Source organism: Rattus rattus, chromosome 15, assembly GCF_011064425.1.
Source record: "Rattus rattus isolate New Zealand chromosome 15, Rrattus_CSIRO_v1, whole genome shotgun sequence".
Classification (NCBI taxonomy): domain Eukaryota; kingdom Metazoa; phylum Chordata; class Mammalia; order Rodentia; family Muridae; genus Rattus; species Rattus rattus.
Genome location: NC_046168.1, coordinates 68,822,230 through 68,847,019, shown reverse-complemented (window position 1 = coordinate 68,847,019; position 24,790 = coordinate 68,822,230). Strand labels below are relative to the sequence as shown.

The following is a 24,790-nucleotide window of genomic DNA, read 5'->3' as shown; positions in this document are numbered from 1 at the left end:
ATAGCACTTCTTTAAGACTAGCAGTCAGGAGTCCTGGGCTCCAAGACCGTTCTTCTGGCCTGTGGTTCTGCCAGATGAATGGTGCTCTCCAGATGAAGGTTTTCCATTGGGCAGAAATCAAAAGCAGGCTGGTCATGGTTGAGCCAATGGGCCTGTGGGATTTGGGTTCATGCGCAGTGGCCAGGAGGACCCTGGCCCTTAAGCATCAGTGTTACCAAACTCTTACTCTGGCTGTTTTGTTTTATTGTGGTTGTTTTTGTTTTTTTAAAGGTTGTAGAACTCACCATCTTAGTAATTTTTAAGGGTACCATTCTATGGCATTAAGTATAGTCACATGGTTAGGTAGCGATCACACTGTCTATCTCTAGAAACTTCTTATCTTCCCTAACTAAAATGACCCTCCAACCCTCCCTCTCCTAGCCCCTGGCAGCCACCTCTGTACTTTCTGTCTTTGAACATGACAAGACTAAGGATCTGCTATAAAAAATAACTAAGGACCTCCTATGAGGAGACTCATACAGCAGCTGCAATGTTGTGACTGGCCACTGTCATTAGCAAATATATTCTAGGTTCTCCGATGTCAGAGCATGTATCAGAATGCCCTTCCTTAGTAAGGCCTAATCATTTCATTCAGGGACACATTTGGCTTATCTGTTCCTAGACATTTAGACTGCCTCTCCCTTGTCACTGCTGCGAATAACGCCGTGAGCACGGCTGCACGAGTGTGTGTTTGCATCTCCCCTCCAATCATCTTGAGTATATACCTGGGTGTAAAACAGCTATACCATATGGCAATGCAATGTTTCCTGTGTTCCGCAGTAGCTGTGCCATTTGACATCTCCATCAGCAAGCTACCAGAGTTCCAATTCCCCCACATCCTTGCCAAGATTTATTTTCCACTTTTTTCTGCCTTTGGTAACAGCTGTCCCAATGGGCAACTTCCTATTGTGGTTTAAATTTATCCTTCCGTAGCAATTTGATAAAGAGCATGCCTGTCGTTTGTAAAATTCTTTAGAGGAGGGTCTGTTTTGCCCACCTCCCCATCCCTTTTGAAGCCGTTTTGCAGTTACCATTAAGAAACCAAAGTTGTTATAAGGAGAGGCAGAGTCTTTGACCTCAGTGGATGAGGTCAAGAAAGTGACCGTTTTAGTCATGGGGGTGTGTAAGGAGGTGCTTGTGTGTGTGAATTAAGTTTTAGGAATTGCTTTCTTAAATTCTTATACTCTTTGGCATGAATAAAAGTTAAAGGGACCTACAGCAATATCGTCACAGTAGCAGAGAACAAAACCTACAAGTGGCATTGCTCTACGGTCCCATTTCTAGGGTGGTTTAATGAAAGAGTCTTTACAGGTTAGCAGACAAGAACTCCATATGCAGATCGTTCACGTGAGGGAGGATTTGCACCATCAGATAGCATCTGCTTTCTAACATTAGTTTTATTAAAAAAATAAAAAATAAAAACATTCTGATACAAGATTCTCACTTGAGAAATGTCCTTTCGTAGGCTCACCAACTTGGCTCTAGAGTACTCCGTTTCCCTCCATGTTCAAAAGGACTATTTAAAGTCAGGGCGTCTACACACACAGGGTTTGAAGGTTAAGATCCGGGAGGGTTGGGGCAGTAGGTGTTTCTTTGTGGCCGTTCTTTACACCCAGTATAAAAAGCTCTGATCTAGGGACTGGGAGTGCTATGGAGGGTACGCATCTGGCATGTGATTCTGGTTCTGTGCGTGGCACCAGGGGTTGGGGGAGGACTTAATTCAAGAGGGTCGGAGCTAGAAATAAGCCCCACACAAGTGTCCTCTGAAAAGAAGAACTCGTGTTAAAAATGGAAATCGACCCTGCAGTTCGCAAGTACACGGCATTGGTGGCAGGGAGCAGGGCTTGCTTGTCTGCTCCTGGACAGAAGTTCAAGAACGGCAGCCAGTGCATAAGGATGGGGATTTCAAGTACATGTATGTCTTAAGCTCAATGGGAATGTTGGCGTAGTTTCCAGCCAGGGTAAGTATCCAAGGTGCAGAGAGAGAAAATAACTCAGGCCGGATGATCTCACAAACTCAAAGCCTTCTCGGGACTCTAAGTCAATCGGAGGCTTATGGAGTGCTACCTCCAACCTGTTCAGCTCTCGGGCTTGAGGTTCTGCAAACAGCAAATGTCCCCTCGACGAGGACTGTAGGCCCACGGAAAAGGGCTCTGAGGCTGATGACTGATGGGGGCTCTTCAGGCTTCTCCTGTTTCCTGCCAACATTTATTTCTGGAGGGTTGGTCACAGCATCTGCTGACAGTGCCCACTTGTTTCCGTGGGCTTCCCAGAATGGAAGAAATGACTTGAGAAGATCCTGTCAAAGATCAATTAGAGCGGCGGGCGGGGCAAGGCAGAAGAAGCCCTCAGAGCAGCGATTCTCGGCTAACAGTTTTGTTCAAGGAGAGAGATGGGGGGGATGGAAACTTCCTTTCCTAAGGTTTAGCTCCATTGGATGAAAAAAAAAAAGGATCCATGACTCTCATACAGAAACCCAGGGTAGCCAAGCCTACGGTGAATGCTCTTGCAATAGCAATTTGCTGCGTGCTGGGTGACATTTCTGTTGCAGACGATATGGCTTCTGCATTAGCCCTTTCAGGCCAAGACCAGAGCGCTCCCCCTCACATTTCCTAGGTTCCCTGACAGAACACTGCCAAGCCTCATGAGGAGGCTCCTGGTGGACGAACTGATAGGGAGAAAAGTATCCCGGGGTAGTTAAGGAGCTGAATAACTAAGTCACATTTAGCCATCGGGAGAGATGCTGCCTATATAGGGGAGGAGCGTCTTGCAGTCGTTTCCCGGGACAGATTCAGAGGGAAGGAGATGGCTCCCTGGATAAGGACACTCACTGCCGAGCTCTGTATGTGCGTGCGCACACAAAGTCAACATAAACGTAACAAATACATTTAGACTTGGATTCAGGTAACCAAGACCTCTGGGCATTTTGATCCCTTCAAGGGGATGACATCACCGGTCACAGAGGAAGTTCCCTGCATGCTCCCCTCCTCTCTCCCTAGCTGCTGAGACATACTTTTTAAATGGCCAATTTCCTGCTTCTTGGGGGTTTCACGCTGGACTCTCAGTGTTTTTGCCTTTTAAGGGATGAAATGTTTACCGCTTGCATTGTCCTTGACAACAAATCTTTCCTAGCCTGCTAACTCCTTAAATAAAGCAACCCTGCATGCCTTTTTGCTTGCCAAAATCCTCTGGAGGAGTCGAGAAATAACAAGATCTATATCTGCAAGCAGGGCCTAGCAGCAGCACTGTAGCACAGCCATGGTGACACTTAACAATCAAGCAAGAAACGCAACCGCCAGCGCCGTGTGTGTGTGTGTGTGTGTGTGTGTGTGTGTGTGTGTGTGTGTGTGTGTGTGTGTGTGTGTGTGTGTGTGTGTGTGTGTGTGTGTGTGTGTATGGTATCTGCTGCCTGGTGAACACCTTGGCCCAGCACTGTAGCACAGCCATGGTGACACTTAACAATCAAGAAACGCAACCGCCAGCGCCGTGTGTGTGTGTGTGTGTGTGTGTGTGTGTGTGTGTGTGTGTGTGTGTGTGTATGGTGTGTGTGTGTGTATGGTATCTGCTGCCTGGTGAACACCTTGGCCCAGCAATGGGAAGAGCTTTTCCTAGGAAATTTTACCTAAGAACAGCTTGGGAAACTCTCAGCCTTCGGCCTTGCACCACCACATCCATCTCGTATCATCTCTTCAATGTCCTATCCTTTTCCCACTCTGGCAGAAGAGAAAGCACACAGTGTCCTTCCACAAAAGCACCTTGTCCTATCCCTGACCTAATATCCTGTCTGTTACCCAGGAGTCTCATAGCATATGCTCAAGGAACTCGTAAAAAGCTAGCCTGCAGCAGCTACGGGCTGAAAAAGTCTACTGCCCACGGGCACCTGTTCCAGTCCCTGTGATGTCACTGATGCCAGGAAGTTCCACAGATCCCTGTCCTTTTCACGTAAGGTCAGTCCTTTCCATGAATGGGTTTTTTTCTGAGGATACATCTAAATCCAGATCAGAATACCAGGGGAGAAACACTGCAATTGTACTGAACTTACACGTTTCTGCTTGCTGTATCCTGAAAGATACAGTGTTACAGGCATTGATACAGACCCATGCTCTCTTAGACACTGTAAGGCCACTAGAGATGGCTACAGTATATAGAGGTACTCAGAGCTTCCATGCACACATCACACCATCCTAGGACTTGAGCTGTCTTTAGATGTCTGTGAGCTCTTGGAACCAGTGCTCCGTAGACAATGAAAGCCACCGTTCTTAAATAAGGCTCTGAACTACCAACTGATGCTGGTTCCCAGCCTGAGAGTTTCTGAACAGCTGGAGAGCGTGTCAGAGCCCTGACCCTTCTCTTTCTGTCAAGGTCAGGTGCTGTGAAGGCCTCACACTGTCTTCTGTCCCACACCCAAGCACCTGCAGGAACAAGTTTGCTAGGTCAGGATACTGAAGACACACCATGTCTGGGGGTTACTTCTAGACAATCCTTTTGATTTGCAACCCTGTGGATGAATCTGTAGAGGATTTGGGGGAACGATCAATTCCATCCGTTTAAAACCCTTACCATTTCTAAGGCTCCTGGCCATCATTTGCTTTTAATAACCATTTGAGTCTGCCACTGCATGAATGAACTGGGTGTGCATTCCAACTCTACGGCTCTCATGCATCAAGGCAGAGGGTGATGCTATGCGGGGCTAAACTCCCACTCAGAGCATCTTCTCAGGGGTTATTTTAGGCCACCTTGATTTTTCTTAACGAAGAGTAGCCAATTTCCTCCTGAAAAAAATCCCCACACACCTGAGTCTGCAAATAACTCTTATTTGCCGACGGACTCAAGAGCCTTAGAGCCAAGCTGCATAGAGCCTATAAAAACAAGTTGTCTTGAAGTTTCTATTTTTACATGGTGTCCTGTTTCCACAGGGGCTAAGGCTAGTGGTTTCAAACTCAATTTAGCGTTAAACTAAGTTTCAGCCAGGTCTCCACGGACCAGCAATTAGGGGGAGGCAACAAGTTCAAAGCTAGAGATTCCAGGACCCCTGCACAGGCGCGTGTACTCTTTGAAGAAACTCTCTCCCAGTTGCTTCCTGTCCTGGGCTAGACAGCCACAACCAGCCCAAACAACCTGCTTCTGGAATGTCCCATGGGCATGAGCAACTTGGCTTTACCATGTCCAGTGTCTAGAAGGATACCGGCCAAGTCCATTCACTTTCTCCTAGCTGTCTTGAGGAAGGATCTCAAAACTTCCTAAGGGGCATCATTATGTACCAAAGCCAAGAGGTACAAGGCAAGGGACAACATAAGAAGAATGGGTCCTTTCAGCTGCGGAAGCTGGCGGTCTTACACAATCTTGCAACCATCCTGAGCAGCCACAGTGGTCCCACAGCATAAGTCTTCCCGGTACAGGGCAGCCTAAGCCTTCTGCCAGTGGCTACCAGCTTTATCTATGGTTTCACTATTCCTTATGACACCTCGCTGGGAATTTTTTTTCTCTTTTCTTGAATTTCAATTTTCCCTGGCAATGATATTTTAGGTTCTGCAAGACCATGGTTCAAATTACAGAAGGCACCTAAAGGAAACCTCAGTTTTACCACCCCCACCCTTCCTCGGAATCCATCGTGAGGTTCCCCTTCTTCATACCCTCTCTTCCTCCCCATCTGCAAGCACTAGTTTCACACAAATGAGATCACTTCACACGTGCTGGTGTTCCCCTTATCCATCTTATGAAGAATGTCCTAGATAAACCTCACTTCCTCAAGTTCTTTCCACCATTCATTCTTCTGGAATCTTGGATTCGGACCTGGGGTTTAAGGAGTCTGATTCTTGAGAGTCTGGATAAACGCTCCCACAACTGCCTCATCAGAGGAGGGAGGGGAAGACAGGGGGATGTGCCTCATGGCTTAGACAGCGCTTGTACGCTCTCCAGACAGCAATCTTCATTTCTGCAGGAACTGTCAGCCAGAAGGGCTCCTCTCTCCAGCTCAGGGAGACAGGACGGACAGCATCTGTGTGGTTCCTCCATTGTAAAGGAAAGAAGTATGGGGGTCTCTAAGGGGTCAGAAAAGGAACACTTGACCCCAGCTGGTGCCAGCAGGACAGCTGTGTACTAGGACTGGCTCCCTTTCCAAATTCCACATGCTTGCCAATTTACCCAGAGTTCAAGAAAGTCTTTTAACTGTTTAGAAATAAAAACTCCCCCAGAGAAGGTCAGCATCATGCTTGTCACCCTGAAATCTTCCATGCTCGGCCAGGATAACTGACTCTCAAGACATTCTTCCCCACCCCCAGGAGTCACAAGCCAGTCAGGCTCTGATGTCTGACCAGTGATCAGCACTAACCTCAGGATAGGTCCTCCCAACCTGGACTGAGAACCATAGGTAAGAGGCTCACCTAGAAACCTTCACACCTTGGAGGTAGAGCAGAGAGGGTGGGAGAAGGGATTCAGGTAAGAAAGAGAGGGAGTGGGAAACAGGAAACAAAAACCAGTTCTCCTCCTTCTGGCACTTAAAAGGAGCTTAGGACATCAAAGAGCCAAAGTGGGCACATGCTGGCAAGGAAACAGAACCTGGCCCTGGCCATGCACAAGGTTAGGTAAGGGGCAGCCGGCCTAGCCTGGCTACCCATGACTATTTGAGAAGACGGATTTTTTTCTGTTTTGTTGTTTGTTTGTCTGTTTGTTTTCAAGACAATATTTTACATTGTAGCTCAGGCTGGCCCTTGTACTCCCTATCTCACTATGTAGCCCAGGCATGCCTCTCGGCAATTCTGCCTCAGCCTCTTGAGTGCTGGACTTAGTCATGAGCCTACACACCGGGCCTGCAGCTGTTTTTCTACTCACTGGAAGGGGTGCAGAGGACAGTAACGGCTCTGCCTGCTTGGCAGATTGCCACGATGGTTTGGAGCAACAGAACACAGGCGTGTTCCTGGCTAAGGCCATGTTGGTGAACAACCCATACCACATGAAGTCAGTCAGTCTTTACCCAAAGGACACTTCCCTTCCTCCATTTCTAATCCAATTCTAAGCAAGATGGCGTGCATCTCTGAAGCTCACTGCAGAGTATAGATGGTGCTACCTGCCAACCAGTACTCAGAACAGAACCGGAAGCCATCAGTCCTCACCTACTTTTCTGAACGGTCTACCGAAGCCTGACCTAGAACCATGCCGCCAGCAGCAGGCAGCATCCTGTCAGGCAGTTCCAACACCATGAAGGGATTGAGCTTTAGGCCCCTTGCCCATCACAGTAAGAGGAAACCAGGCCTTCTTTGAGGACTGCAGCTTTCCCTGCCTCTTGGGTGCTTCTGAACATAGGACAGAGCAGAGGGGACCTTCCTCCTCCATGTGGGAAGTAAGCTACAGAAGCCCTGCTGGGTCCTGCTGGTAAACTGTCCACAGCAGTACACCATAACCTCGGGCAGTCCCAGGCTGGTGTGCGCTGGACCTCCATGAAGCATCACCTTGCACATGGGGCATAATTTTCATAGTTTTAATAAAGATGATTACTTAGTAAAGCTCTACTACAGAAGCTAACAATGGCAGATGGAAAGAGAGGCAGACCTGTACCATCTGCAGCAGAGAAGAACCTGAGGTATCTTGGTTAGTGGTAAGTAAACTCAGAGAAATCTAAAGAAGGTTTTAATTAATGAAGAAAAGCCAATCAGAGTCTGTATGTACCCACTGTTCTTAGCTCTGTCCCACCAAGGCCGATTAGCATGGCTGGTGGACACTATAGACAAAATCCCCTGACTATTCCTATAGGCGTGAATCTGTCTGCTCGCCCAAGCCCAGAACCACAAAACATTAACTGACATGATTTGGAGCTTGGGGGAGGAAATGTCTTATAAATTCCAAATGCTACTAGAACATAACTCAAATAATGAGAATTATAAGATTTAATTGCTTCCTGCCCTCCTCTGTCCCCCTCCTAATCACAGTGACTTTCCAAGTCATTCAATAAAAAGGGAAGACAGGTCTTGAAGAAAGAGATTTGGTTCAAGTGTTGGCATTGAAACTCACCAAGTGTCTGACAAAGGCACCTGACCCAAGAACCTCAGAGGGTAACAATAGCGTGTCTCAGGAAGCTATTGGCAACCTGGAGGCAGGACTAGGTAAATGACCACTGTCCGTTCCCACCGTTCCTTCCACCTTCTCCAATGTTGGGGTGTGTGCTGCTGATCGAGGTGCTCATGGTACCCCTCATGCTGCTCATGCTGTCCTCTGGGCATGAGAGCTTCTGTGATTTTGGAGTTATTATTGATGGGCATCACAACTCCTCCCCAGAACAGGAAACACGTGGGTGGCAGCCCTGAACTCCCAGCTACATGTCCCTTCCTAGTCTTCTAAGCTTCTCCTTTTACTTTCCAGAATCACCTCCCTATGAGGTAGAACCCCATATTCCTCAGGTTCCCTGGATCTCTCTGACATGCCCTAAGGGCCACCTATTTTACTTAGTTCAACACATACAGACTCTGTAGGGCTCTGTGGCTAGGTAAGTACCTTGGCGTTCTGCAGGGGAGGCTGGTAACTGGATGGCCGGTAGAACACCCTCTGGGTAGCGTCAGTGTGGATGTCGCCCAGGAAGAGCTCCTCTACCAGGTGGTCCAGGCTATGGTGGGGATATTGCTTCTCCACACGGATGAGCTGCAGCTCATGCATGGCAAAGTTCACAGCCTTGGTGCACTCGTGACTACTCTCCTCCTGCCACAGGTCATAGGCTACGTCCTGTACCCAGGGACCACCAGAAGCCAGGAAGCCTGGGCAAGTTCGGTTCACCAGACGGCTGAGTTGTTCCGCAACTGCCTCCGTGTGGCAGATGACTTGGACGCCATGAAGCTGGTAGTCAGCCTCAGTGCCCCCACGGATGATCCAGGATGCCTGACGAAGGCGGATCTTGCCTCGGATGATGAGAGTGTAAGTGGGATTTGTACAGCGGTTGCTGCCATAGTAAAACTGGTAGGCCTTGAAGGTATTATTGTTGTAGAATCTGTAAGACCTTGTGATGAACTCTGGGCCCGACCTCACTTCACAGCTGTTGAAGGCAAGAACAGGGGGGAGAGCTTGGTAAGTCCAATGGCATGTGGAAGACAGCAAGGACACGGCAAGCCACGTCAGTAAGAAAAACAACACCTTCTAGGTCCTTTACAAATGTCAACTTATTGAATCTTCACGGTAGCCTAGGTACTGGGTATGACCACCATCCACATCTAAGAAAACTGAGGCAAAAGATGAACAGACAGGTACGAGATCGCATGAGCCTAGGCAATGCAGCTTCAACAACTGACCTTAACTACTCCCTTCTAAAGGATTCTCACTCATCGTGTGTGAGGAGAAGCAGGGGCCCCTTTAGGGAAACTCCCTCTCTCTCTCTCTGAATAAGAGGGAACAGTGTGCTGCTGGCCTATACAAGGAACACTCTCCTGGTAGATAAAGAACAACTAGACTCATGAATACTTCAAACTAGGGACCTTGTCTAGGCCAGTAGGAGATGTCCTTTGTTCTGAAATGAATCTCGGCAGACATGGAAGTCTGCCCTTCTATCGACTCGAAAGTTCTATCCTCTTGGTGACAAAAACATAAGAGGAGGTTGAATGGAAGCACAACTAACAGAATAAGAGAGACCAGGATTCCTTTGGGTTTTGTTGACTGACAAGGGAGAAATGCCCTTAGATAAAATGCTAGGCTCCCAAGCCAGAAATCCTGTGACTGACTCCTATGGGGTAAAATAGCTTGATGGGCTCAGGGACATTCTCACATGGCTTGTCACCAATCCATATGGACACAGCAAAGCCTGTACCAGTGGAGGCAGGGACTCTTCAATCACTGCCTGGAGTTTGTTTATGAAGCTTGTTAGACCCTGGTCTTTCCAGTTAGGAGTTGACTCATCAGAATTCTTCCCCTGCTCATGAACAACCCTGAGCTGAGCTGACAGCATGTCTAAATCAAGCAACCGGGATGCCATCCAAAGCACAGGTGCTTCCCAAAATTGACAACAACTTGGACTTTTAGTTGGCAGATTGATAGGGAGAACTACTACTTCATATGGGTATGTGTTGTTATGGAAATACACTCATCAATGTTAAATAATGCCTTGTGGATGGAGAACACATTGTCCTTTGAACACTGGTCAATGGGGGTGGAAGAAAGGGGCAAAGGCCACCCCAGGCTTTTGACCCAAAGGAACTGGAGTTGAGAGTGATCATTGACAGAGGTCAGTGGAGGTGGAGGTGGAAGAGCTCTTCTTTTTCTTTTTTTCTTTGATCTTTTCTCTTTAATCTCAACATCAACAGTCTGTGGACTCTGCCTCCTGAACTTGTGTATCTCAGACCCAGCCATTTCTCCTCTGCACTCCAGCCACCACCAGCTCTGGCCAGAAGTGTGAGCATCTCTCAAGGCTCACTCCCAGCCTATGGTTGCTCCCATATATTTGCCACAAAACTGCTGCAGGGCCCCTCAATGAATCTGGATCATATTTGAAGCAATCCTTCCAAGTTTTCTTAGATTAGAATACCTGTAAGTAAACCCAGTGGCACTCCCCTATAGTCTTGCTATCCCAGAGCCTTAACAGGAGAAACATTTAGCTCAGGAGTTCAAGATTAGCCTTGAACTAAACTAGTTCAAGGCTAACACAATACAGTGCTGTCTCAAAAACAAAACCACAAAACAAAGCCAAACCACCATCAACAAGAAGTCTACTCGAAATTAACAACAATAACAGCAGCAACAGAAAGACCTAATCTTCAAGATAGCTCAGAGCCACCCTGTACACAGGGAGCTAGATCACGGGGCTGGGATCAGTGGGGTCTCCTGGGTGGGCAAGTCATACCCTTTCTATATCCACTGTAACTTTTCTACTTTCTCTACATAGGTAACTCTCTTGCAGGAAGAAACTAGACTTTTAGGGTCTATCCTGATTCTAAAACAGGGCTCTCTCACACTCTCCTTCTTTGGTCATTGTGCCCCTGTTCCTCTGGGTCCATCTACAAAATCTCTGACAATACCAACCAAGTCTGTTTGAGTGATATACACAAAATATACACAACAGTTGGCCACATAGCAGCCACCTAATAAATGACCATTTTCAAGTTACAATTTCACATTTAAAATGTATCTGCAAAGAAAGAGTTTATCACAGTCATTTTAAGAGACCCATTTTTAGAAGAAAAAAAAAAAACAAAAACCAACGATTTCATCATTTTATAGAATGTCTTTTATCTTAGGTCCATATGTGTTGAGTTATTCCCGGAAGGTCTCTGGGGGCTGGTCTCCATATCCCAGAAACTGTGCATAGGGAGACGTCATCAGATCCCAGCTAGTCTTGTTAACGCTCAACAATTTAATGGGTAGAAAGAAAATCACTGATCTCCCTCTAGGCTATTTTTAAAAGCTCTAATGGAAGATAAGCCAGAGCTCAAACTAGGATAAATCTCAGCTTCATAGCACAGAAAGGAATCTAAGTACCGGCTAGTAAAGCAGCTCTTAACTTACTCTTGGTGCCCTGCAACTGTAGATTAAGTTACCAGAATATGGAGAGAGTATTTAGACCACAAGAAACTTTGCAGTCCTGTTTCAGGGTTGGTGGAGCACAGACGCTTAATTTCACTTGCTAATGGTTTCTCTTTCTACACAAGTGGCCCCCCAGAGTTCAGTAAACAAGGATCTATTCACTCAGACTGTGTAGTCAGTAGTGCTATGACACCATTGCTGCTTCGGAGAGAGATTTCTATAGCTCTGAGTTCTGTTTGCATAACCAACCATAATTTCCAAGAGCTGCCTGACTCTTGGTTGCTGTAGATGATGCAAAGCCCCGCATCTAAATCCACCAGAGGGTCTTCTTTAGACTCTGTTCCCAGGTTCCTCTCTGCACTTCCTGTCATAAGTCCAGCTCTTACCCTGTGGACACCCAGTGGCCCTCGATGGTTGGGGGCATTTGCACTGTGATCCGTGCGCCATTGTGGAGATGCTTGAGCATATGATGGCACTGTGACTCCTTGAAAGCCCTCCAGGCGCTTTTCTCTAAGGACCGAGGGTGTGATCTGCTGTCCGGATGAAGGAGGGCAGAGCCCTCTCCTAGCCCTGGGAAAACAAGAACAGAAAGTAAGCAAAAACAGCAGCCCCTTGGTGTGAGACAGGCAGACCGTTCTGTCTGTTACTGGGAGCAACTGCAGTGGGAAAAGACTGCCTACCCCACCAGGCTGTGTGCTGTGCTTTCCTTTGGAGCTCCCATGCCCCATTGGGGAACACTCTTGGAGATCATTTCCCATGTGGTAATGGAGGCCTGTGAGAATCAGAACCTAGCTTGCTTGGGGCCACCCAGCTAGTGATTTGCAAAGCCAGGGTTCAGGTACATTTACCTAGGTTTTTTACACATTCACAAGCACCTGTGTGGTAGAGCCTTGAATAGGCCTCACAAGGTCAGTTCAGAGAGGCATGTTCTAGAAAAACTGAAAAAGAAGAGGTGGCCTTGAAGAAAGAGGAGGGAAAGGGGATACCAAGAAGGGTACCTTCACCTACTGACATATTTAGGTGAGGAATAACAAGAGCAAAGAGATCAACAGTGTTGAAAACAGAGCCTGGCAGATGTGGAGTGAGAAGTGGCCAGGAGACAGTTCTCCGATTCCTGGCTGGGACCCGCTCCTTGGCTAGCCCCCCATATGTTTGTACTGAGTCTCATATTTTCTGGCCATCACAGACTCCAGATGGATGCCCTTGCTATGGTTTATCTAAGGGCTTATGAATTAGAATCTTGGCTTCCAGATTTGATGTTACGAAATGGTGGGGCCTTTTAAGTAATGAAGTCCAGTTAATAGTTGTTAGTGCGGGCATGTGGGGAACCAATCTAGAACCTGCAGGCTGCTCATACTCAGATGTCTGCTATCAGTGTCTCAAGCACTGAGAGGATGGAATGAGAAGTTGGTGTATAGCCCCAGCAGTTAGAAGACATGTGTCTCTGAATATAAGCTCTCAAGGTTCCCTTTGTAAAATGCTGTCCTGTTGATAGAGGAACTGCTCCTCCTCCTCTTCCTCATCTTCTTCCTCTTCCTCTTCCTCCTTCTCCTCCTCCTCCTCCTCCTCCTCTTCCTCCTCCTCTTCCTCCTTCTCCTCCACCTTGATCTATTTGAACACAGTTGGGAGCCATGAGTCTCAAGCACCTATGGGCACTATTCAATTAATGAAAACCCGAGTAAAAGATTCTTGACTTAAGTTGATGGTGATCTGTTATGGTTTGAATGTGGAATGTCCCCTACAGGCTTATGGTTTGAACTGTTTGTTCCCTGTCTGGGAGCATTATTTTGGGAAGCTGTGGAACCTTTTGGGGGTAGAGCCTTGCAGGGAGAAGAAAGTCACTGGAGATAGGCATTGGAAGTTTGTACCCCTGGCCCTGGTTCTACTGCCCTCTCTGCTTTCTGGTCCAACTTAAATTGAAAAGCTCCTGCCACATGAGCCCACCTCCATGAGCTGAACTATTCTACCCTGCCTTCCCTATCATGGTGGACTGAATTCCCTGAAAGAAGGAGCCAGAATGAAAGTATTCATTGTTGTCAGATATTGTGATCTGGTGACACAAACATTGCTAATACACATAGCGCTCTATTTAAGACTAAGACCACTGCTTTTGACCTGAAATGCTTGTGGGCAATAATAAAAATGGGTAATTGCTATTAGTGACATCATTATTCACAGTCACAGTTATGTGGCAAGGGTCTCCATTGTCCAGGAAAACTCCCTCCAGTGATTCTCTTACCATTCCATTCCATCCCACATGTACTATCCAGATGGGTAGCCTGGGCAATGGAGGAACAAGCAACTTGGCTGAGCTCAGACCTTCGTTTCTTTCCCAAATCACCACCTGCTAACACAACAGCCTACCCAGCACACACATATAACACACACACACACACACACACACACACACACACACACACACACACAGGGGGGAGAGGGAGAGGGGGGGGAGGACCCTCCCCCTGTTGTTGTTCAGCTGTGATGACATTGTTGCAGGACAAGTCAGGAGAGAACTACTGGCAATTCTATGGTGGACATCATCTATGCTGTGTGCTCCCATGGAACATTTAACATAACTCTGATCATTTAATACCCATTTGTCTGACATCTGCCTTGATCTTTCATTTGGTTCTGAACTAATACAGGGGACAAAAGTGCCATTCACCGTACTTCTACCAACCCCAACAGCTATATTTATCCTGATGACAGTAAACACGCCTCATCCCTTGTTAGGCAATCAAAGAACAAAATGTAATACAACTTGGTATCTGGTGGACCGATAATATAATCAATTATAATGTGTCTAGCTTCAACTAGATGTTAATTAAAGACCTAAGGCATGAGAGAACAGGAGATAATTCTATTTGAAATGTGACTCTGGGCATTCAACAAAGATGCCAGTATCTCAGGGATGACCAAATGGTATTCTAAAGCTTGATGTGCAAACTCCTTTGTGCTCTATGAATGTCTTCTCATAAACTCCTGGATATTAAAAGCCAGGAGTACAAGGGAAGAGGCCGAAGTCACCCCAGCTGGGCCGCTTGAGTTTGAAACCGGATTTGCTGCTTACGGGATTTTATTCAACTCAACACTCCAATGGTATCTGAGATGCACCATTGTTTTATCACCAGCAACAAAACACTTGGCTCTAACAATGACATAACGCTTTAACAATGTCCATGAATCATTCACAGCAGCCTCTGATAGCTTTGACATTTATCTGTTCAAGGAGATTTGACAATTTTTGTTTGCTCTTCATGTGTCTTGGTCACAAAAGACAAGCACAGCTTCATGGTTTTGTAGGTATCATCATGTTCAAGCCACCGACACATGTTGGGTGAGAAGCTATGGAATTGCAGTTAATCTTCCCCAAATAAATATTTGCCCCCCATGAGGATAAATGAAGACCCCCTTGCTCTGTTGGAAGACCTGTTTACCATTTACCCTTCACAGTAGTTTTTCTCCTCAGGCTCATGGGAGTCGCTGGTTGGTTATGGACAGAAGGCATGCATGCTGACTCAGTGGTTTACTCTTGTGAATTTCAAAGCCAGTTGACTTTAACTAAACTCAAAATAAGGAGTATAAGACACCCATGCAGGAAACAAGCGCAGAGATATGAGGAGCAATTGTGCCCAAGTTGCCACAGGCAAGAACAATGTCATGGATCAGGACTTTAGTTCAGCGGCAAAGCACACCATTCTTCTTTACTACTACGTACAGACCAAAGAGACTGTGACCCCTATTAGTAGTAACGCTCACCACAGAGATCATGAAGTAGAAAGAAAGGAAGGGAGGGCTTCTTGTGGTTGCTGAAATAGACTACAAGCTGATGAACTCATACGAATTACCCAGCCTCTCTGAGCTTCAGCCCACTTAGGTGTGTGGAATGAGCCCACTCTTCTTGGGCTGGGTCTAATTTTAGCACAGTGCCTTTCATGCACCATCAACACTATTCGATAATAACACTCTTAAGCCAATCTCCAAAAGCATCTCCTGACAAACAGTTAAAGTAACAGTGGTCCAGGGCTGGCCTCCCTCTGAGCTCTGAGGAGAACTAGTACTCAGAATTGAGCTTGGACTCAGACAACATTTTATGATTCTGAAGAAGAGAGCAAAGAGTAGAGCTGGCAGCCAGCAACCTATTAATGAGTCTGAACAAGAAGAGACTGAAGGCCAGGGCTGGCAACCTGAATTCTACAATGATTCCAAAGAAGAACAGATAGCAACAGGCATGTGGTTGTCGACAAGTTCTGCTCAGCCTGACAAATACCGATCAACTATTTATGGATTTTAGAGGCGGGAAGGACAAATAGGAATTAAGGTAAATGTTGTTGACATGGATGTCTGGATAGGAAATGGGTAGGGACAATGAAGGAGGACTCTGGGGATACAGCCAGGCCCTCAAAGGCTGTGACAGGAGTGATGGGTAGTATCTCGATGGGTCATTCAAAACAATGGAGTCCCACAGGAAAGGAAAGTTCCGCTTGTGTTCTTAGCAGGTGGCAAGAGAAATACAATCCACTATGGAAATCATTGGAAAGTAGGAGGTGAACACTAACCTGTGGTCCTGAACACAGCTTAGCGATCTGGTGAGGTTGCCATTTCAGCCAGGGAACACATGGCCAGCAGATGGAGACAACTCAACAGGTGTGATAGTGAATTTACGAGTTAATAATTGTGTTCGCTTGTTTCCCATTGTTGAAGGAAGCTACCCGAGGCTAGAATTTTTTTTTAATTAAGTTTATTTTGGAGTACAAAGTATGGCATTGACTTTGGCTTCGCTCTGCTGAGGGTTGTGACTCCTCTCACTGTGCTAGATATCAGTATGCTTGATGGCACTGTCACTGGACTACACTCAAAAGCAGCTAGGGGCTACAGACCTGTTATAGCCACTTGCTTCCTGAGATTGCAGTAATTCTCCCCAAAGGGAACGTCTCCAATGACTTAATTGGACCCCAGTTGAGGGGAAGAGCAGCAGTAGTGGAGATTGAGCAAGCCTAGAGCTTTACACATACTAAGCAAGCATTTTACCGAGCTACACCCCCATCCTCAGCGCTCTCTTTATGGGGTCTCACTACATTGCCTGGGCTGTCCTTGAACTCACTCTGTAGCACTCCTTGCTTGGTCTTTTGAGATTTTAAGAAACTGTGATTATAGATATGTACCAATACAGTCTGGCCTAGGATTCACCTTTTCAAGGTTGCACTATCTGACAGCATTACACATGAACCCTTCAGGAGCATACTATGCCTTAAGTATAGAAATGGGGTGTTTGTTTGATTGTTTGTTTGGTTTTTGTCTTCTTTCTCCTTGCAGGTGGATAAAACCATCTCTTTTTGTTTGTTTTGTTTTGTTTTTGGCTGATATAATAAATATGGATGGCTTTCTTTTAAGTGCTACTTCTGTTTGATGTCTAGGAATTGGAAACTTATTTGATGTACCAGTTTCATTTTGGGGAGAAGCTAAAGCCAACATCCTTACACCTCTTTTTTCAAGGCATAGCCTTGGTGTGCCAGTCAAGGAGCTTAGCCTTAGAGTTCTGGTCAACCCAGGGGACTTTGTGTTAACAGAACACTTGACAACTCACTTTTCAGAAACGTTGCCTCCTTTAGTCAACTGCTATTACTACTTAGGCACAGGGGCAGTGTGAGGTACATTTATGAACAGTTGGTCACAGCACACATTGACAGGGAAGCTCCTATCACTGTTTCCAGTCCAGGGGAATTCTGAGTAAGTTATCAAATGACTTCCCCAGAAAATTATCTCAAGCATGGCCTGGACCCAAATAAAATCATTATGGCAAAAGGGTGGGTTCTTTTTGAATGAAAGTGAAGGAATAATGTAAAACCTGGAAGGAAATTGTTCACTTATTGAAAAAAAATTAAGTTCTGCGAGGTTAAGCATTTATAGGTTACCACGTGCTGAATGTTACACAGACCTTATAGGCATGCACCTAAACACGGAGGTCAATTTTTGCACCCAGGAATCCTAGATGTTGCTATGATCTTATCCACTAACATACAGCAGTCAGCTATTCAGACAGTAGGAATACCCAACAACAGCAAAGAAAACCCAGATTTGCTTGAATAAGAGGAAGCACAGGGTTGGCTTACACTGAAGTTTGTACTCCACATAACAGAAGTTGAAGTGCCCAGCTCTTATACCACTTGAAAGCACAGGTCACATTCTTGGAAGGTGGTACTTAACAGAGCTTTCACGGGGAGATGGAGCTGGGATGTCCACTGTCACCCACACATCTCCCCCCTAGACCCACAGTGCTCTCAGGAGCAAGCCAGGCTACTGAGAAACTAAAGAAGACCGTTGAAGAGACGGAAGGGGAGGAGGCAGTAGTTGCTCACCTTCTGAGAGACGGCATTCATTTACTCAACAAAGATCTAAATAACAATCATGTGTTGGGGTCTTTATTATATATAAGATCGTTGTGGCTTATGAAAAGTATATGGGGCTAAATCCTTGATTTTTTTCAATAATATTTTAAGAACTGAATTATCTACAGATCCTGGTTTCCATATGGCTATGTAGACCTACTGGGAAGAAAATTCTTCTAAGGCATTTTATAGACAGCACAATGCAGCTTTCACTGGAAAACAATACTTTTCAAGCACACTTGGGTCTGAAATAAACTTTGGTCAGGGCAGTCTCTAGAGTTATCTGCTAATGTTTAAAACCTAATTTTAAAAAGTAAATAAATGTAATATTAACACATTAGCAATATTTTTCTCTGGGTAGAGGGTTCTGAAGGATTCTTTTCTCAACTTACTTTGCAGCTTTCCCTACTTTACATAATGTGTGTGTCTCGATAATTGGAGGGGTACGGTATCTCAAGTCAGCACTAGCACTGATATAGAAAATGAGACTGATTAGCCTAACCACAGGTAATTACTTATCCATGAAACCGCCCTGCCCAATTAAACGAGCAGTCATTACTGTAGAGCATGCTTTGAAGTGGATACAGGGAGATCAGCTCCAGCGTAGCTCCTAGGTCCTGGAATAAGAGCTTGTATGCTGCAGACGGTACTAGAGCTAAACACCATGTGGGCCCTGGTGCACACCGCACTCTTGGTTTTAGTCCCAAGTTTCTGTCCAGTGGCAAACAAGAACTAAAAGAACTGCTTATACTGTCTATAAACCTTCATACAGAAAATAGTAATCCTTTATAAAAATAATAAAACAAAAAATTGAAATTTCTGGCTATGTTTGGTTTTAGTGGGCATATTTTAATGTCTGCCAAGGCCTTTGAACTGGATATGGGCTGAACTGAGATGGCCAAGTCCTCTGTGTCTATGTGGTGTACATCACATATATGTGACATAGGTTCATACAGCATATATATGTACTATGTATAGTATGTCGATATGATATGTTTTAATACATGATGTGTGTGGTGTTTGTGGTATATCTATAATATCTATACCATGTATACATATGTGGTATGTGAATCTATGTACTGTGTATGATGTAATCCTTGTGCTATAAATAGTATTTATATTGTGTGGGCAATATACATATTGTTTTATACGTATGATATATGTATATGTGGGGGACATGTTTGTATACTGTATATGGTGCATGTTTATTGTGATATTTGTGGGGTGTGTGTGTGTGTGGGTGTCTCTGTGTGTGTGTGTGTGTGTTATATATGTGGGATTCCTGAACGTAGACTAGTACACTGACCTATAGTTAGCCACCCTCCTGGATCTGAGGTTTTCAAGAGTCTTTTCTTCATCAGTATTAGATACTCTTAAGGAATTCTCAAGAGAAGGGAAGTCTCCCTCCTCAGCCCTGCACTGAGTAATCAGTGACACACACTGGTAACACTGGTAGTGAACCTGCAGATACACCATTGGTTTTGAACAATGGCTAGCTGGATGAATCAAATCGGAGAGCACTCAGGGAACAGAATACACTTAGTGGTTTCTCATAAGGATCCTTTCTCATACTTAGGTAAGACGATTCCACTTTCCAGAGTGAGTCACTCTGAAGCTGGGGAGAACCCAGCAATAGCCTGCAACCATACAATTGCGACACATAGCATGCAGCCCTGGCAGACGGTGGCAGTTGTCTTCCTGAAGTTTCCTCTGCAATCACTTCAACTCAGGCACACCTGCTCTGTGTCACCTCCAGGATGCCAGCTCCTGTCCCTGCTCCAACGTGGTGTATGTTTTACTTAGACTGTACCAGTTGTCACGTGCCTCGAACCAGTATGCAGCTGCGTGGTCACATCGCACATGATCTGAGAACTGCTCTCAGCCACATATGATGCAAGCCCATCTATTTAACAGGAGAACATTTAACATCTGCCTGAGGTCCTTGCCCCTTACTGTGTACAAACAAATTTTGATTCTCTTCAGGATTCCATTTAATAACAAAGAGGGAGAAGGAACAGGGAAGAAAATGTTTTGTTGCTTACAAAGGCTGCTTTGAAGATCTCTATTGTGCTCCATTTCAATGTTTTCCTGAAATTTGTTGGTTAAGCACTGATTTGGCAATTGGCAGTTTTAAAAAGTCTATCCCCTCCCCCGCTGTGTGTGTGTGTGTGTGTGTGTGTGTCTGTCTGTCTGTCTGTCTGTCTGTCTGTCGTCTTCTGTAGGCTCATATGCGTATAATCCTGCATGTGGAAGCCAGAAAACAACCTCAGGTCTCAAGCCTCAGATACCATCTAACTTCCTCCCCTCCCCCTTCCTGCCTCCCCCCCTCCCCACCCCTTTCTGGCCCACTATTCAAGCAGACCAGCCTGACTGATTAGAGATCTCTGTCTCCACCTCACCAGCTCTGGGATTACAAATTTGCTTATGTGGGTTCTGGAGACCAATTCGGGCCCCTGTTGCTTGCAAGGCAAGCCCTTCACCAACTGAACCATGTCCTCAGCTCCTGAACATCTGATAGAATAAAGCCAAACCAGAGGGAAGAACTGAAAAGGCCTCCACTTCTCTGAAAAGTCAAAGGGTTCTACAAACATAAACAGTATTCGAGAAACAACTCTCTCCCAACATCCGCTCCGCTATGGAAATATGCTAGTTGTGAGGTCAGTGTAGCCCCCCATATTCTCCATACCTCCCGGCTAGCCTGTGTCGAGAGCCGAATGAGTTTTAAACTTTGACATGTGAGCGTAAGCGCCTTCCCAGTTAAGCAGAGGAAACAGTGAGAATGGATAGCTGCCAGCTGTGTACCTTTGTGACACTCAAGGGGTTTTATTTGGATTAAGAAGTGCAGTTGTTTGCAGAATCTGAGAAGGGGGGAGAGCAACGTGACAGGCACACGCCTGCGCATCACACTTTGAACTTGGGTCTCAAGCTACATCAGCAGTTGTATACGAGAATGAAAGCAAGAGAGGCTGAGGTCCTGTGAGAGCTAATTTACTCCTGGATAGGAGTTGGGGGTGATTTGTGACTTTCGGTGAATTGAAATCCAAGTGGCTACAGAACTGAACAAAGACTGGATCTCGTACATAATGGCATTGCTACCAGCATCCGCCTCCAGGTCCTTCAGAAAGCCTTTTGTGATTTCCTCTTTAACCTCACTTGTCCGTGCGGCAAAGGCAAATCTTCTATATGGGCAGTCTGAAATGTATTAAAGTTGCTACCCGCACACTCACAACTAGAGGGCACTTGCATTTATGTACAGAATTGTGATTACAAGTAGTGAAATGGTATCACATAGTTAGGGAATCAAATGCTTACATATCAGGAAAGAAATCATTGATCCATTCTAGGATTTCCTTCTAACTTGTGTCTCTTATCGAAATAATTGAGCAGGCTCTAGCTTTTGCCACAGAATATTTTAGAAGCCTGTAAAACCCCTATCTCTTAAGTGGGACAGCTCATCAGCCCCTCTCTGGGGTTAACACCCATGTTCTGTTAAAATGCATCAATCGAATAAAAACTGCGGCAGGGAAGGATTTCAAATCCCTTCTGATGCTTTCTGCTATCCTAACCCGTTATGGCCAACCTTCCGTAAACCGTGAGCATTTGGAACTTGAATGACTCCTTGCGTTTGCTTCTTGCACTAGATCCTCCCTGTTGGACCCAAGTAGATAGATCTTTGGGCGACTTTTGTTTTAATAGTTGCATCATTGCAAACTCAGTGCGGAGTTGCGTTACTCTGTGAAAGTTGTCCAATTAAGCTCTTCAAACCTCCCTTTTTATCTTAAGTTCTCTTCGTAAACGCGCATGCATGCTCTCTGGCCCCGTGCCTACTCACAGCCCAGGCTGCCTCTTGCAGCTCCTCCCTCTCTTGTTCTTCTCCGGACACCAGTGGGGAGACCTCCAGATCCCATGGAGTAATCACAGACGCCTGACTTCAGTGTGGGAGATTTCTGGCTACAAGGATCAAACTATACCCCTGTATAGATGGGCTCTTTATATCTGCTTGCTATTTCTATCTCAGTCGGATCGGTGAGTAGGCATATCATAACAGCCCCTGTTTCTCAAGAGGCAGCAAAAGGCTCAGAGTGGAGCCAGGGTACATTTGTAAAGATGGTCCCTGAAGCTCAACTGGCAATGGTTTCATGCAAAATAGTCTATGGATATGAAACTTTTCAGTAATTCTTTATATGACAGCACTACTATCCCCACCCCCGGCAGACATTACAACAGGTTTTTTTTTTTTTTTTTCCTCCAAGAGGGGGCAATTTTCCCTGTTTCATCCTCTCCTTCTTTCTTGTGTGTGTGGCAGCTGCTGTTTGATCTGCTCATTGGCTCTGATTTGTTTCATGTTTCAGCCAAAGATTAAAACTGCTCTGTAATTCTAAGCAGATGGGCCTAGAAGCCCAACCCTATAATTATACATCCTCTCTCTTTGCCCTGGAACTGCGAGCCTTCCATTCTGACTTTTAAGATGCTGGGATGGTCGGGGCTCAGTGTACACCTTAGTCATCAATCGCTCGGGCAGGTCCACAAAGCCTGCGGGGGAACTCCGAAAGCTGTCCCAAAGACTACAAAGAGAAGAGCATCCCAGAAGCCTTCGGTTCCCTTCCCTTCATTCTCTGGGGCACAGGGTGGGGGTCGGGGTCCGGGTCTGTTCCACAGTCCTGGCCCCAATAGGTCAGCGGCAGGTTCGGATGACTTCAGAGGATGTTAAGGAAAGAGAGACATGAAGCCACTTCGCTGAAACCTCAGATGTCTGACTACTGCCTAGACCACAGAAGGACCGACCACACCACTGCCTACCACAACTATCAACAACCACCTGTCATAAAACATGCTTTGCTCACCCCAGTGCAATTGTCTTATTTTGCACGGTGCAATTTCTGGAGCCCCTTCCGAGAGCAGACGTCTGTGGTTCTGCAGCCTGGAGAACCAGCGCAAGCAGCAGCCCAGGAAAACTTGATCCCACACCAGAGTAAGGGATCAGGGCGTCCAGCTCCTTCAGTCTGGCTTCCATGATCCGCTACCAAGAGTCCGCTTGCGCCCAGAGAACCCAGCAGCACATTAAGCCTCAAAGCGGAGCCAAGGTGCAGGCAGACTACAAACACGGGTCCTCAGACTGCAGACAAACAGCCGCGAGACGTGTCCTCCCTATAAACCATCACAGCTTTCTCTTTACAGTCTCGTAAAGGACTGGACCTCACCGCGAGCCCCTGCTGCGCTCTGACACCGGTGGAAAGGGGACCGCAAAGCCTGCGATTATGTGACAGTTTGCAGCTGGAAAGGCCCTCGGAGTGGATAAAAAGTTTTCCCTCTGCTGTGCAGCTACGGATGTGAGAGATAAAAAGTATCTGGGCGAGGTTCGCATCCTTTCAGAAAGAACACTGCAGCAGCAAAAACCACTGTGGGAGTCGCTGGGGGAAGGAGCTCTGAGCACCGGCCGGAATGGGCAAGAGGGCGCACTGTGCCCCAGGCGACCAGGCGCGACTCCGGACGTCAGTGGCCGGGCGATGGGAGGACCGGACTCCCCCACTCAACCATCCATCCCCGAACTCACCATGCAACAGAAGGGCTGGGAACAGGTATCCGAGCAGAAGGCGGCGCACACGGGACATCTCTGGTTTCCTCCGGGCCTCGCTGTAGTCCGTCTCGGTCCCCCGCGATCGCGCGCGCGGGCCACTCCGCTGCCGGGCGCGCTCGACTCCGCGGCCGCAGCCCCCGGCGGGCGCCCGCCAGGCCGGGCCTCAGGCGGCGGCGCGCCCCATACCCGGCGGGCGCAGCGCGGGACTGCGGGGCGCGCGCTCCCTCGGCGCCGTCGGGCCCCGGTCAACGCGGGACTCCGAACCGCAGCCCAGCCTCTCCCGGTCCCTCCCCGGCCCCTTGGCTCCCAGCCCTAGTCCGGAGGCCCGCCCCAGCCGTGGCGCGCACAGCTCGGAGGTATAGTGGCCGCTGCTGCCGCCCCGGCTGAGTCTCTTCATATTTGCTGAGCGCCACAGGAGGCTCGGAGGCGGAGCCTGGGAGGGGCGGGGTGTCCCTGCGGCCACGCCTTGAGTCCCGCCCCTTCTCCTGCTCTCCTAGCCCTCCCTTCAGCTTGAGGTCTCCGCGCCTCTCCTCCGCCTCCTTGCTATCTCCTCCCACTCCTCTCCCACTTCCTCCAGGGCTCCAGCTCTTTAGTCTTCTCCCCCTTCTCCCTCAAAGGCCCGCCTTTCCCGGCTGCCTGGGCCCATCTCCACAAGTTCACCCCCTTTTCTGTTCTTCTGCTCCGCGACTGGTTACTCTTGAAAACTGAGACCCTTGGTCCAGGCAATTGCAGCTTGCGCTGCTGTCACCTTCTATTCCATTCATCCTCGCAGCCTCAAACCTGTGCAGTCTTGGACTCTTCCTCTCCATTCCACTTGCAGAAGTCATTTGCAAGGGAGTGGCAAGGGTCTTTAGGACTTAAGTTTTTAGTAGTATCCCAGCCAAGCGAGCTTTAAAAAAAGAAAGTCTGGGTGTGCTCTTGCATGAGAACTTACGAAACAGAGGAGAGGAGGTTGGAGAACGCAGTGTTCTCTTCAAATACTACCAGTCTATGCCTAGGAAACACCAAAACCTAGCTGGCCCCTACTTGTCCAGCACAGGGTTTAGAGGGCAGGAGTCCTTTCTCTTTGCCACCCTTTTCCTGTTAGGCTTTGTTGAAACTGGGAAAATTTCATAGAAACTTGCATGGCTCCTTCGGAGTCGTTTTCTCCCACAGCATGAATAACCAGTAAGAAGCTGCTTTAATTTGTGGTCTGTGGTCTGTTCAAGTTCATATTGAACTTTATATCCCAGGGCAAGACCGCTTCCTCTCTTCTCTTTCAGTCCTGTACCGGGCAGTCCTGTAGCTGACT

The 24,790-nt window shown here is 47.0% G+C and overlaps 1 protein-coding gene across 1 annotated transcript in view; it reads right to left on the bottom strand.

The window, feature by feature from the left end:
• The window catches only part of Apcdd1 (APC down-regulated 1), a 30,481-nt gene extending 6,857 nt beyond the window's left edge, over nucleotides 1-23,624 (bottom strand). The window contains exons 1-3 of the mRNA XM_032885879.1: nucleotides 23,476-23,624; nucleotides 11,919-12,102; nucleotides 8,527-9,058 (exon numbers count right to left, since the gene is read on the bottom strand). Coding sequence (XP_032741770.1) covers nucleotides 8,527-9,058; nucleotides 11,919-12,102; nucleotides 23,476-23,533 — 774 coding nt within the window. The 5' untranslated portion in view covers nucleotides 23,534-23,624. The remainder of the gene's footprint in view (nucleotides 1-8,526; nucleotides 9,059-11,918; nucleotides 12,103-23,475) is intronic.
• Nucleotides 23,625-24,790: the final 1,166 nt, after the last annotated feature.